This window comes from Astatotilapia calliptera, chromosome 4 (genome assembly GCF_964374335.1).
Source record: "Astatotilapia calliptera chromosome 4, fAstCal68.1, whole genome shotgun sequence".
NCBI lineage: Eukaryota > Metazoa > Chordata > Actinopteri > Cichliformes > Cichlidae > Astatotilapia > Astatotilapia calliptera.
Genome location: NC_137425.1, coordinates 10,065,627 through 10,086,928, shown reverse-complemented (window position 1 = coordinate 10,086,928; position 21,302 = coordinate 10,065,627). Strand labels below are relative to the sequence as shown.

General features: G+C 39.0%; 2 protein-coding genes across 4 annotated transcripts; both read left to right on the top strand.

The window, feature by feature from the left end:
* The first annotated feature begins 304 nt into the window (after window positions 1-304).
* On the top strand, window positions 305-11,725 carry igfals (insulin-like growth factor binding protein, acid labile subunit). Of its 2 annotated transcripts, none has more exons than XM_026164511.2 (2): window positions 305-544; window positions 9,487-11,725. In XM_026164511.2, exon 2 carries the CDS (start codon window positions 9,492-9,494, stop codon window positions 11,226-11,228), a length of 1,737 nt encoding a protein of 578 aa, XP_026020296.1. In that variant the 5' UTR covers window positions 305-544; window positions 9,487-9,491; the 3' UTR covers window positions 11,229-11,725. The 2 variants fall into 2 exon arrangements, with proteins under 2 accessions (XP_026020296.1, XP_026020295.1); XM_026164510.2 differs by lacking the exon at window positions 305-544 and adding an exon at window positions 9,227-9,349.
* Window positions 11,726-12,222: 497 nt separating this feature from the next.
* Window positions 12,223-21,282, top strand: LOC113020483 (dynein axonemal assembly factor 8). 2 transcript variants are annotated; one of them, XM_080300204.1, is made up of 28 exons: window positions 12,223-12,911; window positions 12,999-13,100; window positions 13,294-13,389; window positions 13,474-13,593; window positions 13,676-13,778; window positions 13,855-13,960; window positions 14,037-14,276; window positions 14,364-14,582; window positions 14,665-14,809; window positions 14,879-15,064; window positions 15,156-15,296; window positions 16,133-16,324; window positions 16,422-16,529; window positions 16,665-16,809; window positions 16,917-17,196; window positions 17,429-17,508; window positions 17,675-17,829; window positions 18,257-18,383; window positions 18,511-18,642; window positions 18,723-18,881; window positions 19,012-19,314; window positions 19,382-19,663; window positions 19,772-19,866; window positions 19,974-20,088; window positions 20,426-20,631; window positions 20,732-20,808; window positions 20,884-20,953; window positions 21,091-21,282. In XM_080300204.1, exons 1-28 carry the CDS (start codon window positions 12,825-12,827, stop codon window positions 21,157-21,159), a joined length of 4,140 nt encoding a protein of 1,379 aa, XP_080156330.1. In that variant the 5' UTR covers window positions 12,223-12,824; the 3' UTR covers window positions 21,160-21,282. The 2 variants fall into 2 exon arrangements, with proteins under 2 accessions (XP_080156330.1, XP_026020286.1); XM_026164501.2 differs by having other exon boundaries at window positions 12,224-12,911; window positions 17,426-17,508.
* Window positions 21,283-21,302: the final 20 nt, after the last annotated feature.

The window sequence follows — 21,302 nt, the reverse complement described above, 5'->3', positions numbered from 1 at the left end:
AATACCAGTAGATGTTTACTGGAGTATTGTTCTCATGACAATTCCTTAATGCAAAGAAGTCATGCAGCATTTCTAATGAAAAGGCAGCTATGTTAATTGAGAAAGGCCAGAAAAGATCACAACACATTCAGCTGTGCTGCAGCCAAGCTAGACGTTAAATGAGGAAGAAATTTCCAATTGCAAAGCAACTTAGCCTAGATTGTTGTGGAGCAAATGAAACAGCACAATCTGAGACTTTCTGAAGGGAGGTACACAGAGATTAGGAATGTGGAGCTCCTCTGAGAGATGCCTAGACAGCAGACAGAGACACAGGGAAGTCTTTCCTCTAGCTCAAGTCAAAAGAAAGGTCATTGTGTTATTTTGGGGATAGGCACAGTTGAGATACTCTGATTACCTCAGAGAAGCAATGCAAAACCTTTGGAGTTTGTGATAACTTGGGTTCATAGTGTTTTACCTTACTAATGAAAGTTGCTTTATTTCAGCTCCTCTACCAAATTTTGGGTGTTGTATTCCTGCACACTGAAGATTTGATTCAATCATAACGGTGAGTGCTGCTGTTTATGTTTTTTGTGCATAAAAGTAAGATAACATAATGATATCAGTGTGAACGTAATAATTGTAAATTCATTAATTTACCTAAAAGTTAAGATTTCACTAAATATGGAATTAACTGTATTATAAATGCATACTTGTGTTGTGCTTTCATGAAGATTTAAATACAGTTTTCTATCAGCCTTCTTCGTTTGTCCTACAGAGACTTACAAGACTTACATGAACCATTTTAGTTCTTTAATCCTCAAAGACCAGATTGCTTTTTCTTTACTCCAGTATTTTAGTGAATGTTCTTGCTTGTCATCTACTAAGAGATTTCAGTCAATCCAAAGAAAAGCATACGTGTGACTGTGAGATAAGTACACCTGGACCTCCTGTGTTGTTTGCGTGTTGGTCCCAAGTCACATATGAAATTCTAAGGAAAGTAAGTTTAAAAATATTACAGCTTTAAGATTTATATTTGATCGTTTGTTTCCCCACCTGTCCTTCAAACCTTGCTTATCCTTGGACCCAGGAACTGCCAAACCACTCCAGGTCCTTTTGGAATCCTTTTACAGACAGATTCCTTTTATTGTAGGGTCTACCTTACAATATAAAGAACATATAATTTTTTTTATAGTTTGTTACTTCTGAGCTTGAGTTGTTCCTCAGTTTGGGTGCACTTTAAATGGGCCAAGTCATTGCTGTAAAGGTAAAAGAGACACAAAAAGAAGCTTGGACTTTAAAAGTCCCTCTATTTCTGTTCAGCCATGTCTAACAATACCCTCTTGTACTTCAGCTGTAAGCACAGCAATTTTTAAGCATCTACAGAAACCATTTTATTTCTGAAATCTCTCCTTGAATGTACCCATGACACTTAAAAAACAAAAAACAAAATGAAGTCCTTTGGAAGCAATCTACCCTAATTGCATACTTAATAATAAATTGCAAATTATGAATCTAGCAATTATGTAAAATGAGAGTAAATGTAAATGTACATAAACTTAGAGCACTTGAAAATGTGTCTGATCCTCTGCGGAGTGCTTAGTTAATCAAGAAATGGCACAGAGAGGGGAGTGACAACTGAGAGCAAGCTGATGAATTTCAAAGTCCTCTGCAGCTTAATAATATCAGTGACTTTGAAAATGAATGCTTGGGAACCCTTTGGTTCACAAGAAAATTAAACCGGCTCCCAAATTATTCTGCAAGCTCAATCAAGGCATTCATCGATCCATTTTCTTAACCATTATTCCAACGAGGGTTGTAGAGGGGTTGGAACCTTTTTTTTTAGCTAACACTGAGCAAGAGGTGGAGTACACGCCATCACGAATTCTGTAAAATCAGCCAAGGCTACATGCTATTGTGTTTTATTTCATGGTTTACTTTTCCACTTGTACTAAAATTCAAACTTTCCAATAATTTGACATACTACCTTCAACACAACTCAATTCTGAATTGCACGCGGCCCATTAACATATATCTACTTACAAAGCTTTTCTGTCACCTGCAAAGACATCTTGTGTGTCTTTATGAGTTGCTCACAAAATATCATACCTCTCAAATATCTAACCTCATTAATTAAATGCCATTTCATGTACTGTTCAATCTAATGACAATGTAAATGAATGCCTAAATGAAGCAGGTAGTTACAGTAATGCAAAAGCCACCCTTGTCATTTATGTCTAAACTGATATACTGCCGTCACTTTAACACACTGACAAAGCTAGCAATGATATGTACCCCATTTCTGCAAAGTCCTCTGCAGCTTAATAGTATGGACTTAAAAATGTCATATGATGTATTAATTTAATTTCCTTCATTTCTGTGTCAGCTGATCTTTTTTCCATTTACTGGTGGCAGTTCATTCGGGTTGCAGACATGGCATATAATTTTTAGGTCCTTTTGTGCTCGGAGACAAAAATCTCATTTCTTTCTTTCACACCCGTTCCATGAAAGGTTTCTCACCTTTGCTTTGGCAGCCTCACAAAAGTCCTCTGTGATGGTTAAGCAGCAAAGTCACATAATAGACCCAGCACTATAAAATTCTTGACTTTATTTTGAAATGTAGCAGGCCATCCTTAGAGCAAAATTAAAAAACAAACAAACAAAATAACATATCAGCCAACTTCTATTGATCCACACACTTAGAAAGGGAATTTATTTTGATGATAATTTATATTTTAATTCCCTACAGTTCGCTCTAAGAGTTAAAGAAAACAAAACAAAGATATTTCACTGCATGAATATGAAATAAGAAGGAGAAAAACCGCGTCCCTACACTGCTCATTAACAATAAGTGACAGCAGCCCATTACAGTAACAATTCTCTTTCAGGAGAGAAACAAAGCTAGAAAATTACAGCCCCAATAAAACAAGACGGGAAAAAGCAGCTTTATATTTCTCCAGAGGAGCATAGCAGTTGGCAGAATTCAAAAGGCAGAAACAGAACCCATGTTGTCAGCAAAAACGAGCTCTTCTGCAGTGAAACTACTGTTGGACTAGTTAATAATTCATTTATCCACTGTCTGTAAGGAATTCTGACTGTAAAGTAAATCTGAAGAAAAAGAAGCGCATGTTGCGAGTTTTTACCAATCTAAACTGCTTTGAGATGCTCTTAGTTTTTCCCAGTAATCCCAGAATAACATCTCTTTATCCAGACATTAGGCAATTCAACTGCTGAGGCCCAGTTATTAAAGTTTTAAATAAAGTAGTAATGGATTGTTTTGGAATTAACCTCTTTATTTGATGAGGTGCCACTATTTTGGGGCCTGAAAAAAAGTTCAAATCAATGGGCCGTTTTGGTTGCTTTGTTTCAAGAAAGACCTCAAGGATGGTCTATGGGCTTGTTAATATTATAAAGACATACTACGTTTCCTTATATGAAGGGCATACTAAGAGTGAGTATATTCACTCTGAAATGATTAGCATGCTGCACAGCTGTATCACAACAAGAAGGTCTTTGTTTTAGCTCTGCAATGGATTGGCAAAAAATGTAGAATCTTGCCTTTTACCCTTTAAAGCCCTCTCATGGCTGTATGATAAAGCCAAAGTGATATCTATGTGCTATAAGCTGTCTAAGAAAAGGAACTATTAAAATATTTCCATTGTCCCATAGGCACAGTGTTATTTTTTTTATTATTGACCTACACTTCTATCCACATTTATACACTCTACTGCCTTAAATGTAGAGCAGGAGCTGCGGGCTACAGACTGCTAACACAAAACCAGTTCTATTGTCTTGCCCTGACACACATTTTTGACTTGACCTACGTACAAAGACAGGAGTAGATAGAAAAGCATCTTACGTGTTTTACCACTTCAGGAATATATATTGTTTATAAACTGTAGACGACCACTGAAGCATCTCAACATTGTTGTTGAAGATTAAATAAAAGGCATGTCAGGAAAGTTTGCAGGACCAACTGAAAGAAGGAAACTGCCACGCGTGAAGGTTTCTTACTGTAGTGTGACAGGTCCAAAGATATAGTAAATGTCACAATAGCGATGAGGACTTGAACGAGAGAGACAGTGCAAAGAGTTTTTGTTGTTAAGAAGTATGAAGATAAGAATGTAGAATTCTTTTCAAGGATGCAGTACAGGAAATTGTTTGATTCTGGCAGAAAGCTTTGAAAGGCGCCAATTTCACTGTCAATTGGAGAACTGATGTGACATGCACAAACACGCTGCTAAAGTTGCTGAGTAAAGGTAAAGTTTTGGCATTTTTTAGGGAAATGTCTCCTCAAAAAAATGAACATGAACTACCAGAAGACACTCTCCATTAATAATAGCATGTAGGAAAAAAACACAATCAAGATCGGGTCTGCGGCAACTTTTCAAAGCCAACTTTTAGGAAGCATGCCGAAATTGCAGACAAGCCGACAACTAACATTAGACAAAGGAGATCAATGATATGTCACTATTAATGTTGCTCCACCTGCGTCTGGCCCACAGGCCTCCAAAATTGGACCACAATACAAGTGAACCCACTGCAAATCAAATCCATACCCTTCAAACAGCATTCACCAATGCATTTGAAAGGGAGGTTATTACAAAGTCCTTATAATGTTTGATATGTAGCTTTATTAGTAATATATAAAATAGCTAATATACCTTTATATTTCCATTTTTGGGTTACGCTGGTCACATGAAGTTGCATTTACTCATGTGAAGATAAAAAAAAGGTATAAATGAAGAAAAAATGAATGAGAGACCTAAATGAAGCTTCAGATTATCTGCATTTCTACAGGGATTCAGGAGCTGCTTTTCTTCCCTCCTCTCAATGAGATCCAGGTCTCTTCCCAGTTGCCTAATTCACACAGACATTAGTGTTTGGTTGTGTCTCTTTCACCTGTCTTCTTCAACTGACATTGTCTAGCTGTTTCAGTTTCATCCTGGATCCCCTGAGCATAGCTAAATGGGCAGGATGACAGTGAGGGGAAAAAAATGAGAGCGTTTCAATGGAGTTTCATTTCAATTCAGAGCTTTTTCTTTGATGATATATAAATTGACATGTGTGATAGCAGTTTACTATAAATCAATTTAACCCTGAAGTAGCCAAACTATTTTTTCACCTTGTCAGGATTCTTGTCTATCACTGCAAAACATTTTCTTTCTTTAATAAATAGAAATAGAAGGGCATCAGGTGTAAAAAAAGCAACAAAAAAAAGCATTTAAATAAAAATAAAAAGCATTTAAATAAAAGCTTTTGCAGCAATAAATCTTTAAGTACTCGAGGTCTGCTAGCCAAGGTTTACTGCAAGGCATTCATTATAATGTTAGATAAAATATACTTGTCGCATCTTGTACATATTGACAACAGTTCTAACCAAAAACCTCATTTGGATTCATGACTCTATCAGACCTCTTACCCCTGATTTTCAGTCTAAGCCTAGTCTAATCTGGTATACATAAACTTTTGTTTCATTTCCCTTCCTTAAGGATGGCTTCTTGACAGCCACCCTTGACATTAGATGGATCAGCTAAAGCCTGTGATTCATCTCTCACGTCATGTGTCTGGTTTCTTGCTTGATCATTTCTATTTCTATGGACATAATCTTCAGATACTGTTCATCTGCTGTACACATTCATTTAGGTCTGATACTTTTCAGCAAATAGCTCTTTAGAAATCACCTTGTTGGTGCAAAAATACAATTTTATATATGTCAGAGTGTGTTATCTTAAACTAAATATATGGGAACAAAGTATATTTTTGTAACAGGCGGCATGTAAAAAAGCATAGATAGGCATTCGATTGGCTATGGCAGCAATAGAAATAGAACAATAGAACAATAGAAATCTAATCTGGGTCCTCAGCTGCATGATTTGGTCACATCATCACAGTCAATTACCAAAAAATGGCCAGTTCCAGCAGATTCCAGATGTGGACACTGAGTCATTGAATTCTCTTTCCTCCTTGAAAGCAGCAAGTTGACTGTGAGCCCTGGGTGTTATTAATAGCCACTGCAGGGGTGTTGAGGGTCTTTTTACTGTCAAAGGGTGAGGTGGCAGCGCTTTCAGAGCAGTACTGAACCAAAGGCAACTGAACAATGATTTAAACTCAGATAAAACACGTTTCTCTTTTATTAATTTGTTTTTAAAATGTAAAGGGAGGAGTGTAACAATCGACCAGAGGATGGCAGTGTTGACTGTCACTCCATATGAAGCTCTTATATATGTTTATCGTTATGTGTCGCTCCAACTTTAATCAGAGACAAATCAAACAATTTGGGTCACTAAAGTCTCTCCACTTCCCTAATAGCAGATTATAAGAATAAGAAAAGAGATCAGTTATTTAACCTTTCTTTAGTAGTAAAAAGTTATTTCCCTGTTACAGCAACAGAGCACAGAAATGAAAGTGCTCCTTTTGGCTGTTTTCCACTGTGTTATGTGCAACAGATGAGAGCAGCAGGAGGGTCCAACATTATTCATGTCCTGAGGCCCACTACAGCAGCACAGGAGGAGTAATCTTTGGTTTTACAGCTTGTTTTTTTCTTCTTCTTTTGATAGAGCTATTTCTTCACCGAAGTTACTACATTCAGCTGGTTTTTATGTACTTCTCTTAGACTCGTTTTAGAATTCTGGTGGTTTTTGTCTGTCATTGCTTTTCTAAAATGAAGCAGTTAATACCGCACACAGTCTTTTTAGTGTTGGCTTGTCACATAGCGTTTTATGTTTGAAAAGACAACAAGATAAGTTGTGTGGTTTCAAAGGTGAATCAGCTTGGACTGTGAATTGAATACCAGCCAATTAAACAAAAAAACACAGAGAAAAAACAAAGTACTAAAGTCTGAGTCATAATCACTTTAACAAGCACAGCAACAAATTTTCATCTTCACTTGCTAAATAGGCATGTTTAATTGTTTTTTACTGTGATGCTGAAAAAGTGTAGGTCATTGGATGGGATGAGAGTGACTAGATATATGTGTTTTACTGTTAATGATGTACAATAGACAGATAGATGGACAGGCAATGTAGAATAGTATATATTTCCAAAACAGTTAAACCTAATAAAAATCCCTGAAAACCCAGTTCAGTTTAAACTTGTATGATTTCTGTATCCAGATAATGACAAAAGTCTAAGTTAAACAGGCCTAACATAGCTGCAGTAGGATAAGCCTGTGTGTTCATTAGCTACAGTGTATGTGTTCTAATACTTTATCTCTCTAACTGGCAATCTCAATTATTGGCAGAGTAGCAGAATTAATATTAGTTTTAACTCGGATCAGCATCCAGCTGCTTAATTTAGATTGACTTCTTGCTTTCTAGCCAATTTATCTGCTGCTAAACAATAAAAAAAATGTATATAGAGTTATTTGAGAAAATTATTCTTCCTTAAACAAGACAAAGCCCAGTCAAAATACTACAACCACAGCGACAGGCTTTCCCGCTCACTATTAAGATGCCTCTCCTCCACCAAGTGAGCTCATAGCAACCGACCAAGCTGGAAACCTCTGTGTATGCCACAGAAGGAGCCAATCAGAGGTGTTTGTCAGCGATGCAAAAATCAAAGAACAGCTCGGTGCAGCAGCCATTCTCCAAGTTTTTTTTTCTTTTCATGTCATTTAAAAGAAAAAAAAGAAAGAAATTGACTTCAGAACGAGAAAGCTGCTTTCCACGGTTGATCTAGTGAAGCCTAGAAAGACACAGCAAAATCCATAGATCTGCTTATCGCTGCTGCTCATACTCTATTAAGCATTAACCATTTTGGTTAGTATAGGAAAGGCTTCCACAGATGAAGACAGTGCTGTTTGACCAAGATTAAAACAGCAAACCAGCAGTGCTCTCTACTGGCAAGAGAACGTTTTAATGCTGTTTATCTCTGTACACTCTGCAGCCTTTATCAGAGTTGCAGGCATGACAAAGGTTTCAGTCAGGACACATGATCCTTTCATATGAGAAATATGGAGTGCATTTCTTTTCAGCGTGGGACATAAAAGTATTATTATATACCTAAAAAACGATGTGCAAACTCTAACTTTGTGCCACATGTATTAATCAATACAAATGTCTATTAAAGATCATTTAAAAATGTGTATTTTAGATCAAATATAAAATAAGACTACAATACACACACCAAGCTCCATCTGATTTAGATGAATGCTGGAATAAACATAACTATCACTGATATTAACATATAAATCTGCCAGATGTAATTATCAACAACTGAAGAAGGCTGTGCTGCACATCACGTACACTTCTTAACAGATAATATTTTGCCTATTTGTGGAATGCAGCAGTGGACAATATTTAGCAAATAGTCACTATATATGTAATATAATGTGTCTTCATATTGTTAAAAATTCAGTGTTGGAAAATCACCCAATTAAATTAAATCAAATGAATGAGTAAGCACACAGTACTATCTAGATTTGCTTGGCCTTCAGAGCTTTAGCATGGTTCTCTAAAGATCTCAGATATGAGGAAAAAGAGCAAACACAAAGTTAGTCATTACAGCCATTGATAAGGAAATTGACCTCTGGAACTGACCCCATCCTACATTATGAACTTTGTGAATGAAGCATTTCTGGCACTGCTGTCAGTTTCTATGTCACATGCAGCTTTTGTCAAAACACATACATCTTAATTTTTTTCAAATATAACAGCTTTGTTCCAAAAGTATTGTTCAATAACAGATGACAAAATGTTATTGCATATTTAATATGCATATGATGTATGCTTCCAAGTTTAAGTTTGGAAGTGAAATATATGTTCAGTCAGTTTATCCTTAGACAAATGTTCCTTTGATAATGGGTTACCTATAAGCAGGAAAAAAAACAAAAAAAACCTGAAAAACGTCATAAATTCAGTCAATGGCTCAGTGCACTGTGTAATCTTATCTCTTTAACACTGTATCTCAGTTAAAATCTACAGTAAATGCACTCAGTGGCATGACTCTGCCAGCCACCTGGGCTGACAATATTTTAGAAAGCTTACAAAGAAATGAGATACATAAAAAGAGAAATTTCAGCACAGCAAAAACCGCAGAGAGGAATGGAAAGTCTAAAATATTCTCATTTTGCAGACTTTGTTATTATTATGCTATTATTATGACACTGAAATGATCAGTATTGATGCTGGGAAGAAAGGTTTAGAAAGCCCAACTGAAAATTCTAAGAAAAAGTACATGAATAAATGTACTTACTAACAACTCTGACGGAAATGAATGGGTTAATGGTGCAGAAAAAGTAGACCTGACCAAAAAAAAAAAAAAGAAGCTTGGGGGCTTGGTGGACTTTTCATTCAACATACAGTTGCACAAGGATCAGTCATTCACTATTACACAGGTTGTCTGCCTTAAATCATGACCTCTGAAACTCAAGGTAAATCTTTTCTGGCCTTTAACTATTAACAATTTTATAATTTAATGTTTATTTCTTATTTCTTAACCATATTTTGCATTCTATAATGAATTTATGTATTACATTTTTATATTTACATGTTAATATTCTCTCCACAGCTAGTATGCAAATCACTGCTCTGATGGTAGTCTGGATATTGGGAACATCACTGGTGTTTCCACAGTCAGACACAGCAGCTACAGAGAAGGTGGCTGAAGATCCCATTCCCTGCTCTAAGGTGTGCACCTGTCAATACGATGATTTCATCTCGGAGCTCAACATGTACTGCAGTTTTCACAACTTCACACAAGTACCAACTGACATGCCACCATCCACTTATTCTCTCTGGCTGGATGGCAACCGGTTTACAACGCTCCCAGCCGCAGCTTTTCGGGATTTGACCAACCTGGACTTTTTAAATCTTCAGAATGGCCAGCTGACGACTATTGACCCTCAGGCTTTCAAGGGCCTTGGGTCACTAGCACATATGCACCTTGAGCGGAATCGCCTCCGGGTATTACCAGGTACAGTCTTCCAGAATACACCCAACCTTGCTTCACTTAGTCTGCATAACAACCAACTCAGTCGCATTGAGGAAAGACTGTTTGCAGGACTCTCACAAATGTGGCTTCTTAACCTAGGTTGGAACTCATTAACGGTCTTACCTGAGACAGCTTTCCATGACCTGCAAGGTCTGCGAGAGCTGATACTCGCAGGAAACAGACTTGCTTACTTGCAGCCACAGCTCTTTCAAAACCTTGGTGAGCTCAAAGAGTTAGATTTGACAGGAAATTACCTGAAGGTGATCAAAGCCAACGTGTTTCTTAAACTAACTAAACTGCAAAAGCTTTACCTGGGACAGAATCAGATTTTAACAGTGGTCCCCAGAGCTTTTGCAGGCATGAAGTCACTTAGATGGCTGGATCTGACAAACAATAAAGTGACTTCTCTACATGATGACACCTTCCTTGGCCTGCACAATCTCCATGTACTTCGCCTTTCTCACAACTCTATCACTGGAATTAGGCCTAGAACTTTCCGTGATCTGCAGTACCTAGAAGAACTAAGACTGAGTTACAACAGGATTAGAAATCTGGGGGATAGGATCTTCGAAGATCTTGGCCATTTAGAGGTCCTAGAACTAGAACACAATCAAGTGCAGGAAGCACACGTGGGGGCTTTCACAGGCCTCTCTCATGTGGCTGTCATTAACCTTTCTGGAAGCTGCTTCCGCACTCTTCCAGACCAAATGTTCAAAGGTCTGCCAAGGCTTCACAGCCTACATCTGGACAGAGGCTGCTTAACTAAGATAACAACTCAAGCTTTCAGAGGACTGTCTGGTTTAAGGAGGCTATTTCTGCAACGCAACAATATTTCTGTTGTGGAACACCAGAGTTTTGTGGATATGGTAGGCTTATCGGGACTTGATCTGAGTTCCAACAAGCTGGGTGCTCTCACCACCCATACATTCTCTGGCCTCAAGAATTTGGAGTACTTGCTGTTGTCCAACAATGAGTGTAGACAGTTTTTGCAAAATGGCACAAGGCAGATTCTTCCAAGGCTGCGCTACCTAGACTTGAGAGATAATGCCTTAACAAGCTTGGCCCCAGACTTCTCTGATAATATAGAAAAACTATTACTGTCTGGAAACAGGTGGAAATGTGACTGCAGCAACCTCCCACTTAGAAACTACGCGTTGAGGAAGTCACAGGTGATTCCTCGGCTAGTGGAGACCCACGCAGAAGGTGAAGAGCCTGATACGACAATCACCATATACAACAACATCACATGCACCAGCCCACCTCGCCTAGCAGGTCAGGACTTACGGGATGTGGACGGTGAACACTTCCAAAACTGCTAAGCTGCACTACAAAGACAGTTTTATGGAGCTGGTTGGTTAAAATTCTGCTATCAGCATTAGCATTTCAACATTGTAAATTACTTAAGTTTGATTTGAACATCAAAACTGCAATACTGAAATGTGTTTCATGTTCTTATATAGCTATTAACAGATAAGCTCCTGCCATCTCATGCTTTTACAGAAAATGCTATTTGTTTCTAAACATATCTGGATTCTCTTCAAAGGAAATCCCATGAAAACCAATATTCCTTTTGCTTCATTAGATATGTTAAATATGTGGTTGTGGTTGAATGTGATGACAGTTGGCAGATTGTCAACACTAGGAAAAACAAAATGTGATGCAGCAACTTCACAATGCTTTGTGACACATCAATTTATGTTAGTATTAGAGAGCATGATGGAATGTGAAGAGCTCAATTTGTAATACCTTTGCTGAAGTGCTTCATATGGATATGAGTTTGCCTGAGATATTTAATAAAACATTTCAAATGTGCAAATGTGGTTCATTGACTTTTGCTAAAATAGTTATAAAATGATCTGTAACACAGATAACTTAACTTTAGCACAGAACGTATTAAGATTATGATAAGGCCCGACAGTACTTTAATTGCAGTAATTTCAAGCAAAGTAAAATAATAATATTAATAATTATCATCATCATCATCATCATGGGCCTTTGAAATTTGAAGAAATGTTTGAACATGAATAACTCAAAACATTTCACAGATTAAATCCTGGCATTTTCACTGGCCTGGCTTACCACAAAAATGAAACAGGATCTGTAATTTGGAACAAATGCATCAAAAATGTCTGAGTATTGGTTAGTTAAAATTAGAAAAAACATCAAGCAATCCTGTAAAATCGTATGAAGGCCTTGAAATAGTAGGTATAGTATGGCTATGCACAGCACCTGTAGGGGTGTCCAAATTCATAGCCTGCATCCACCTGAGGACCCCGCCTTCGCGGTCTACGTGGGCCGGGTCCTCCGAAGTCCCGGTAGGCCGGAAGTGAGCGGCTGTGAAATTGGACGGTCTAGCCTTCAGTTTTGCGTCATCAGATATCTCGGTGGAGTTAAATAAACTCAGCCGTCTGCTCCTTTCTGTCTAAAATATAACAGGACACTGGCGTAAATATTCGATCATCTCAGACTTCTGTTTAATCGGTTTTCTGTTTGACGTTTATTCAGCTGTATGAAAACTATAACTTTAAGCAATTTTAGCACGGTAGCTAGCAAACTAGGAAAATTCCTGTTTAAAAGGTCATAAAAGAGTGTTAGCCAGCATAAAAAGAACATTTCCCTATATTTAGAAAAGTTACATCCTGGTGAGCTTACCTGCCCTAACACACACACAACGCAACTTTGGAACACTATGCCAATTTAGTACTTGTTTGCTTTCACATTTTCGCGAAACTTTCGCGTTTCAGTATGGGAATTACTGGCAGCATTTGAAGGCAACACTGTTGTGAAGCTTCTCGTTTCCAATGGTAACCCAGAAGTACCCAGGGACTAGCAATTACACATTCAGCTCAAAGACACACCAACAACACAAAAAACGTTCTTACTTTAAATTAGTTTCTTTTTATACATTGTTATAAATGGATTTTAACCGTTCTTCGTGTTGGAATTCAATTTTGGAGAAAGTTAAACCAAATATTCCTACCATGGACTTTGACCTTTCACCTGTAAGTTGTGTTTTTAAACTTAAATCTTGCTAACGTCCGCTAATAACTATTTATTTACACAATTAATGCCGTTTTAACGTTGTATAGCCAGAGAAAGACGAAATCATCGCCATATATGAAAGACCAGCTGCTCTTTCCCTGAAGCTTCCTGAGGACTTCAACAGTTTTTCAGTAGATGCTGAATTTGAGGTCAGTGAATATTTTTTTTTTATTCTTAATGATAGAAAAATCATGAAACCCAAGCAAACGAATGACTGATTATGATGACATGAATGATAATAATAAATACTCAATTTCCCTCTGTTTCTGTGATTCTGATTCTGAATGATCATTGTTATTTCTTATTTTTATTATTTTTATTTGTCTCGTTTCCCTCAATCAGGAGCTCCCAAAACCATTATCTGAAGAGATTTGCAAAACGATGGATGTTAGAGAAACTGTAGAAAGCAGTACATTAGCCTGTGTGGATGATGCTGAGGTGGGATATACTGGTCTGGTTAGAGCACAGCACCATAAAGCCACAGCATTTTAAATGTACTTTGTTTTCTTGTTATCATTAAAGGCGGGTGCTGGTGAGGATAATTCTGAGGTGTTGAATAAAGGAGTCAAGCTGAAGGCCTCTTTAAAACCAGACCTGGAAAATGTGAAATCCTATGATGGTTGCCCTGTTCTCTCACTTGCTGTAAGTTTGAAGAGTAGAAAAACATCATATGAAAGCAGTTATAAACAATGCAAGTAAATATTCTCTAAAAACTTACATTCAGAGCCTTGACCAGTGGGACTTGGATGATGCCCTTAAAAATCTAAAAGAGAACAAGCTGTCTTTGCAACCCCATGTAACAGTGGCACCCCTGAAAACGCATCAAGGTAAGTCATTATGAAACGATTCACTGAGGCTGTAGTGATCGATGACAGGTTTATGAACTGAATCTTTGTTTTGCAGGTGGTGGCACAGACAAGTTGCAGGAGAATATAATGGAGAAATTAGCTGCTTTCTGTAAGAATCAGACTGCGTCTGTGTTAGAACCTGTGAGTCCAGACTCCGACAAGTAAGTCATATCACTGCCCAGGATCCGTGAGCCTTTAAAGATAATATTATTATAATAATCTACCTTTTTCTTGCAGAGAAAATAGAATGTCGAGCAGATCAGTGGAAAAGTGCGGAATAGATTTGCAGTTAAGCCACCGGGAATGTTCCACTGTTTATATTGACCTGCGTTGCCCTGATCCCTCAGTAAAACCAGCAAGAACATCCCCAAGTCTTCCATCAGAGACGTCAGCCAAACACAACAACACTCACCAGAAAACATCACCTGCAAAGAAAAACAATTTAAAAGTGCACCGTGGATTGCATATGGGAGGCAGGTAAATACATCCTGCGTCAGGAACGTTGGTCACACTTCAGTTGTGCTTGTTTTCTTCATGCTCATGTTGTCATTGCTGTGCTTGCAGGGAAGAGACTGGAAAGAGTATGTTGCTTAAAAAAGTAAGGGAGATGAATAGAAATGAGAATAAATATCCTGATAAACGTATGCGTCATCCAGAGCTCGGCGTGGAAGCAAGCACAGATGTTAAGTCAGAACATCTGTGGGTAGATAAACAATCCGAACCTGAAGTGGAAAGCCCACAAACTGTTTTAGGAAGTTTAGTTAAAGAACCAAAACAGCAGAGGTATGGAGTTTGTTTTGTTTGCCTTTATTTGTATTAACTCTTATAAACAAATATGTTAACCGCGATGATGACGAACTATTAGGGACCAACTGAGACGACGGGTTAAGAAGGCGTCTCACCATGAACAAGCCCAGGAAACTCTTAGGCAGCTGGAAAAACATTGTCCAACCAAATCTGTGTCCGGGAAGCAGCCAGCTGCCGAAATGACTGATGTTCTCTATGAGTTTGTAAGTGTCACTTAATTCAGAGTAAATGCACAGTGCATTTCCCTACACTTACTACTTCCCATTTTTCAGGAAGCATCTCATCAAGAGCCAATCAGCACACTACCAGCAGGTATTGAAAGTAAGGGCTCCATGCTGCTGAAAGTCAACCTCTGCAGTCCTGGTGTGATAGAAGACAGAGGACATGGGAAGAGAAAATATCCAGCTGCAACCAAATTGCACATCTATAACACTTTAGTGGCATGGTTTCTGTCTCTGGTTAGTGGACAGTGGCTTCTATCTTCTTATGTTAGCCATACTGTAGTTTGTTTTTTTGAGTTCTTTCCCCTCTGTGTTCATGTTTTGTCAGGTCGGTTCAGAGCCACGTAGCAGTGAAGACAAGATCAGTGCAAAGGTCCCATTCTGGGTTGCAGGACTTCACCAGCTGTGGACAGAAGATGGACTGGCTTTGCATGTTTTAATTGTGGCTCGTCACTGTTATCCAGCAAGGGTACATGCAAAACAAAAGAGGAAGAAATTACACACACAAAAAAACATTTAAACTGCACAAAACTGATCTTTTAAATTCTGATTTGAGCCAATTCAGTCTGTGGCCTAAATCAGACACAGGTCTGTATATAGTTTGCAAAGATTGTAGGTACATCATGAGTTCAGACTGAACAGTAAAATCAGAATTCATGTCACCGGTCTCTAACCTGACCTGAGAGTTGAGTGGAGATGTGCTGGCAGACACAGTTCCTTTTTTGTAACTACCCCCCTGCAACTTTTAGCTAAAACTTTCACCACCAGGATGCAAAATTTTACCAGCGACTCTTACTGCTTTTGAGACTTCTTTGAAGCTAACTTAGTTCCTCAAGAGGCTCTACCCTTTCCCAGATTGGCATTGTAAAATGCTTGTAGAAATTTTTTTTAATGCTTTGCCTGCTTAAATAAAGGATAAAGTGACATGGTACTTGGCATGACATGAAAGTATGGCCTGGCTCTAGTTCAGCTGCACAGGCTATCGCTTCAACAAAGTGGTCTGATGTTTTGGATATAAACTCGTTGTGATTATCTTTTCACATTAAAACATTTTTTAGCTATTTTTTTGGAAGGAATTTTATTGTCAGAGTCAAGATTCTCCTTCCTTTAACGGCATCCTGACACCTAATACAGAAGTAATAGCCACTGCATCAGAAACAGTATGTGAAAGCTTTGTTATTGAATGGGCAAACAAACAAAGGGATGTAAACCGTGGCTCAGATTTGAGTGCTAAGGCATGCAGTGTGAATGTAGCCTTTGTCTCATGAATTTGACAGTGACGCAGATCTCATATTTGTTTTCTAGAAACGGGACACAGACGTCTATGCACCTTTCTATAATAATGTCTGCAGGTTCCTCTCTGAGACCTCACTCACTGCAATTACCAGCTGGCTGCCTCACCTTAAAAACCTGTTGGACCAGCGACCCTGCACCTCTCCCATCCACCTCCCTTCATCTTGTTTAAATTGTTTTATCTCTGCCACCTCCAACCAAACGGTGGGTTGCTGCAGGAAGGTTGCTTTAAGACTCCCAACATCAGAGCACTCAGATGTTTTTCCTTCCTGCTCACTGTATTTTGTTTTTTGTTTTTTAGGTCATAGAGAGGACATTTGGTCTAAGTCCAGGTTTTTACTGGCAGACAGTGGAAACTCGGGATCGTGCTTTTAAGGGGAAAGAGACCACACAGGAGGTGCACACAGAGGTGAGCGGGGTGTCTTTAAAAGTGCTATCTGCAGGAGTAATTGTGCTTTCTTTAACGGCTTTCTTTTGATTGCAGGAAGCACAGAGTCAGAGGAACAGCAGGGACTAAATTTATTTTTACTCGACTTTGTTGTAGGTGTCAGTTGTTCTGGGGTGCAGTGGCTTCTTTCAACATCCTCTTCTAACACACTACACCCTCCAGCTGGTCCTAGACTCAGGACTCGATGTGTGTGGTCTCCGGCTGCTTTATCCACCACAGGAGCTTCTGAGTGAGCGCTTTGGTAGGACATAACTAATACCATCTGTGCTTAAAGTTACTCCACTTGGCCTGGATGCTTGTTTTTTTACTGATTAAAAAAAGCCTTTGAAAACGTCTCCTCTCATTCAGGTAGAACAGCGGGTAGTCTGAGAGACCATGAGCCCTGTCATCCCGTTGTTACTCTAGCAGTCCGAGGTCCTTATGCCCACTCCTTGTTGAAGGACATAACTAGCTCCTTAGATTCTCTGCGGCCCAAAAAGGCAGAAACCACTTCCAGCGATGGTCTACACTGCAGAGATCAAGAACCACCATTCATCTATTCACCCCAACTGGCCAGTCAGGTCCACAGTGAGCTGTGCCTGTGGTTTTCAGGAAGACTGCAGGGAGGAAGTGCACAGGATCACAACAGGTGTGTGGAAAATGTTCTTGAACTATGTCCATGAAGTTTTTTTTTTTATCAAATAACTGATTATTGCACATTTTCCACCACCCTGGACAAATTCCAGGGTATTTATTACATTTAATTGATGCCATTAACTGATGGGTGTTGGTGTAATCCTGTGGGGATGACTGGAGCTTATTTTAAAGTGTTACAGTGTGATGTTTTTAGAATCAGCTACCTAACATTTTCTTTTTAGAAGTGTGCCTTCAGATGACAGAGCTGGAGCCATCCTGTCCAATCCAAGCAGATCATCTTCTTTCCTGTGTGCCACAACTAAAGGTATGATAATTCAGCAAGTCCAAACTGTCACAGTAGGGAAAATTTGTCAGTGCTTACCTTTCATTTTTAACTTTTATCATCCTGAGTCAAAGTCCTTGTTTGTATCAAGGATAAAAACATTCTACTTGAGTGGAGCTCCTCTTCTTTCTCTCCCTAATTTGTGTAGCTGATTTCCTCCTCTTGGTGTCACCTGTTGTTCCTCCATGCTGCTATGGCCAAGTGCTGGCTGTATGTGAACGCAGAGGCTTCAGTCTTAGAGGGCTGCAGAGACTGCAGGTTCATAGCCACGGGGCCTCCCTCCTGGGCCTCAGCAGCTTCCAGGTAGAAGAACCAAGACACTCGCTCAGTACACAGAGTCTTAGAGAGAGAAGCTCTAATCAATCAAATCTAAGCAAAAAAGGTTTTGAAAGTGATTGTCTTAGGTCTCAAGAATTATTCCTTCTATCTGTCTCAAAGGTTCATACTGAATTTGGAAAAAGAGCATTCAAATGCAGCTCTTTCCTGCTGGAATCAAATGAATTTAAGGCAGTTCAGGTTTCAAATGTTTTGCTTGAATAACCTGAATAATTAGTCATTATTATTGTACTGCTGTCCTTTGAGTTATTCTTTTTCGTGGTTAAATAAGGGTTAATAATAATAATAAAAATGCTAACAATAATAATAGAAGAGAAATATAATATGACTTTATTTTTACTCATAGGTACAAGTTAATCAGTAAAACATATAATAATATATAATTTGTTGGTAGGCATCTGTGTTCTGCAGTCCACCTGCTTCCACTCCAGATCAAAAAGAGCTAGAGCTGCCCTCTCACTGTCTCGTGTTACTGCTGAGAAAAGAAAATGCATCGCGTCACAGTGTCGGTCTACCATCAGGTCTCAAAATCTGTCTCAACCCTATAACATAATTCATCTCTGTAACGTGAAATGTCAAAATGTGTGTCTTATAATGCTGGAAGTCTTTGCTGTCAACATAATCTCGTCCAACTGTCATATGTTTCAGTGCTAATGAAAGAATTCAAAGCTCAAAAGCTTCTGGGTTACATTCACTCAGGAAAGGATGGTGTTCACACATCAGAGCCAAGCTTGTGTTTCCACACTGTACCGATCAACAAGAACTTATTCCAAAACTTTGGTAAGCAGTTTATGGTCAGTACAGATACGAGAAGACGATCCCGTGCTGTAACTCTCTACTTATATATGTTTTCTTTGTAGTTAGTTGCATGTGGGCAGTGCCAAATCCCTCCAGTGTGATCCTGTCTCATCACAGGTGTTCATTCAGACCTGACATGGAGCAGGTAGTAGTTTTGACTCTGTGTGGGAAGGACTTGACCCAAGGCCTCAGCCTCCTAAACAGAGTGCTGATAGAAGAAGGTAGAAGTATCTGAGAGCACAACTAGCTAAACAAACCTCATTCTGAGTGATTTTTTTTGGCCTCATCACAATTCTTTTAATTACCTTTATTGTTTCTAATTGATTGCAATACTTTTTTTTAATGTTATAGGTGATGAACAACATGCTAGATTTAGGCTCCTCAGCCTGAAGTGGCTTCCTGTGCTGACTCGACTTCAAGCCCAGGAGCTGAGCCCGTATGAGGTGGGAGATCCGCTCTGCTACACCAGCATGGAAACGCTGATGTCTTCTCCAGCTCTAGTGTGTGCTTTGAGAGGATTTGCTGATTTTTCTTCGTTGAGGAAGCTCCTACCGCATGACTGTCCTCAAAGCCTGAGTGTCCTCATGTCTCCCACACCTGAAGTGGCCCTCAGACAAGCCTCCCTTTTTTTCTTCGAGCATGAAATGATTCCCGGTAAGTTTGTTGTTCTCTATGAAAGGTGCTCTCAGTGATACATCAGAGCTGCTAACTTTCTGTTCAGACCCACAGATGCTGCTCACCGTGTGCCTGTTGAAACCACGAGCTTGGAATCACAGTCTCACTAAAATAGTCAGCAAACTTCAGCAGAGTGGCCTCACGTTGGTGGGCATACAGGTAGTGACCCATGACAAAAGTGGTGCTACTTCACTGCTGCGTGCAGAAAGTGGGCACAACCTGTGCTCTGGCCCCTCGCTGGCTCTCTGCCTTCAGGGAGAAAATGCTGTGAAGAGGCTGCTGGACATGCTGAGCCAAGAGGACTCTTCAATGTGGATGACCTGTCATGGTACGACCTACTTATAAGCTTCTGTGATCACTACCCTGTATACTCGTACACGAGAACAGGATTACCATGTAAGTATTATGTTTAAAATGTCAGTAACCACCGTTACAGGATCAGGATCGTATCAGCAAGCAATTATGGATGTGAGGAGGTTTTTTCCTGAGGGGCTCTGCTGTACTGAGACCAACACAATGAGACAGGAGCAGGTATGCTTGTTAAACACGGGACATGGGTAACCAGACTTCAAAGCCATCCTATGTTGAATACAAGGGTTGTAATTTTGGCTAAAAAACAGATGATTTGTTTTCCCCAGATACTCAGCTTATGTTCAGACCCATTAGCCTCCGTAGAGCGTCAGCGGAGCTGCACACTGACTCAAGCAGCTCAGGAAAGTCTTTCAGTCTCCTCTGAGTCACGACCAAATGGAGGTTCTGGTGTTTTCTTTAATATTTTATTTAATTATACGGTATTGTTGCTGACAAAACAGAGCTATGAGCACCTATGCCTTTTAATCATAACGCATTAGCCATGTACTCATATTAATGAATCCACATCTCCCCATTATTAAATATGACTCAGTTTAATTGACAACAGTGAACATTGCAGGGTTCACTAGTTATTTTTAAGCAAATATGTCCCTTTAAATGATTTATCTTTTTGGCAGAGGTTCTCTTGGAAAGGATGTTGAAATATGACTCAGTTCCAGGTAACCTTTGTAAGCTGTATGCAAACAAATGTTCTGTTTTGCTTGTTTGTTGGTACTAGGGTCCCTGAAGCACAGGCAAACAACCTGTCTGCTGATACCCTTGAACGCTACACCAGGCAGCCAAGTGCCTTCCCAACTGGAGATAGTGGAGCAGGTGCTGGGATCAGACTGCCATCTAATGGCAGGAAGGATGAGCATCCTAGATGATGAGCAGCAAAAACATATATCAGAGACACTTAAAGCGTCAAGCAGCATAAGGGAGAAGGTGAGGAATGGGACCTTGATACAGGTTTATTTGGACCATAAATTCATGCAGACAGTGCAGTCAGATGCTGACTTTGGCTGTTTTCTTATGCTCTCAAAAGATCAACTCAACTCCTTGTCTCATCGTGGCTCTCCGAAGAGAAAATATCGCAACTGAGTTTGGCCTGATTCTTAAAAGGTATGGAGGAAAAACAAACTTGATAAACGTAGACTTTGTTTATTTATTTTTTTAAATTCTGCATTATTGCAACAGGATTTACAAGGAAAGGCCAGACCTGGAGCAAGTAGGGAAAAGCATTGTCTTCCCAGAAAATGAAAAAGAGGTACACCTGAAAAATATCAACTTTTGATTCTTTTTTATTCTTAATATATTTAAATAAACCACATCCTCAGCAGCTTAATAACCCTAACAATGTGTTAATATACATTTGAAGTTTGTTCATTTTATATTGTTTTCCAGGCTATGCTGCTGATATGCTACCTATTTGATACCTTGTCTTCTGAGAGCTGTGATGTCACTGTGCCATAAACATTCAAATGTGTGCACGTATAAGCATATTTTCCAAAGGTTGCTCCAAAAAGTGCATAGAAATTTATAGCTTTCACTTGTTTTAACTTTTTAGATATTGTTCAATAAATATTTATTCAAAAACAGCATTTTGCCTCCTCTGC

What these genes read in the sequence shown, in the direction of transcription:
- LOC113020483 (XM_026164501.2), top strand. Translation starts at nt 12,825, where the DNA reads ATGGATTTTAACCGTTCTTCGTGTTGGAATTCAATTTTGGAGAAAGTT. An exon ending in CGAGCATGAAATGATTCCCG is followed by an intron (nt 19,315 to 19,381) that starts GTAAGTTTGTTG and finishes CTTTCTGTTCAG; the next exon opens with ACCCACAGATGCTGCTCACC. An exon ending in AATGTGGATGACCTGTCATG is followed by an intron (nt 19,664 to 19,771) that starts GTACGACCTACT and finishes CCACCGTTACAG; the next exon opens with GATCAGGATCGTATCAGCAA.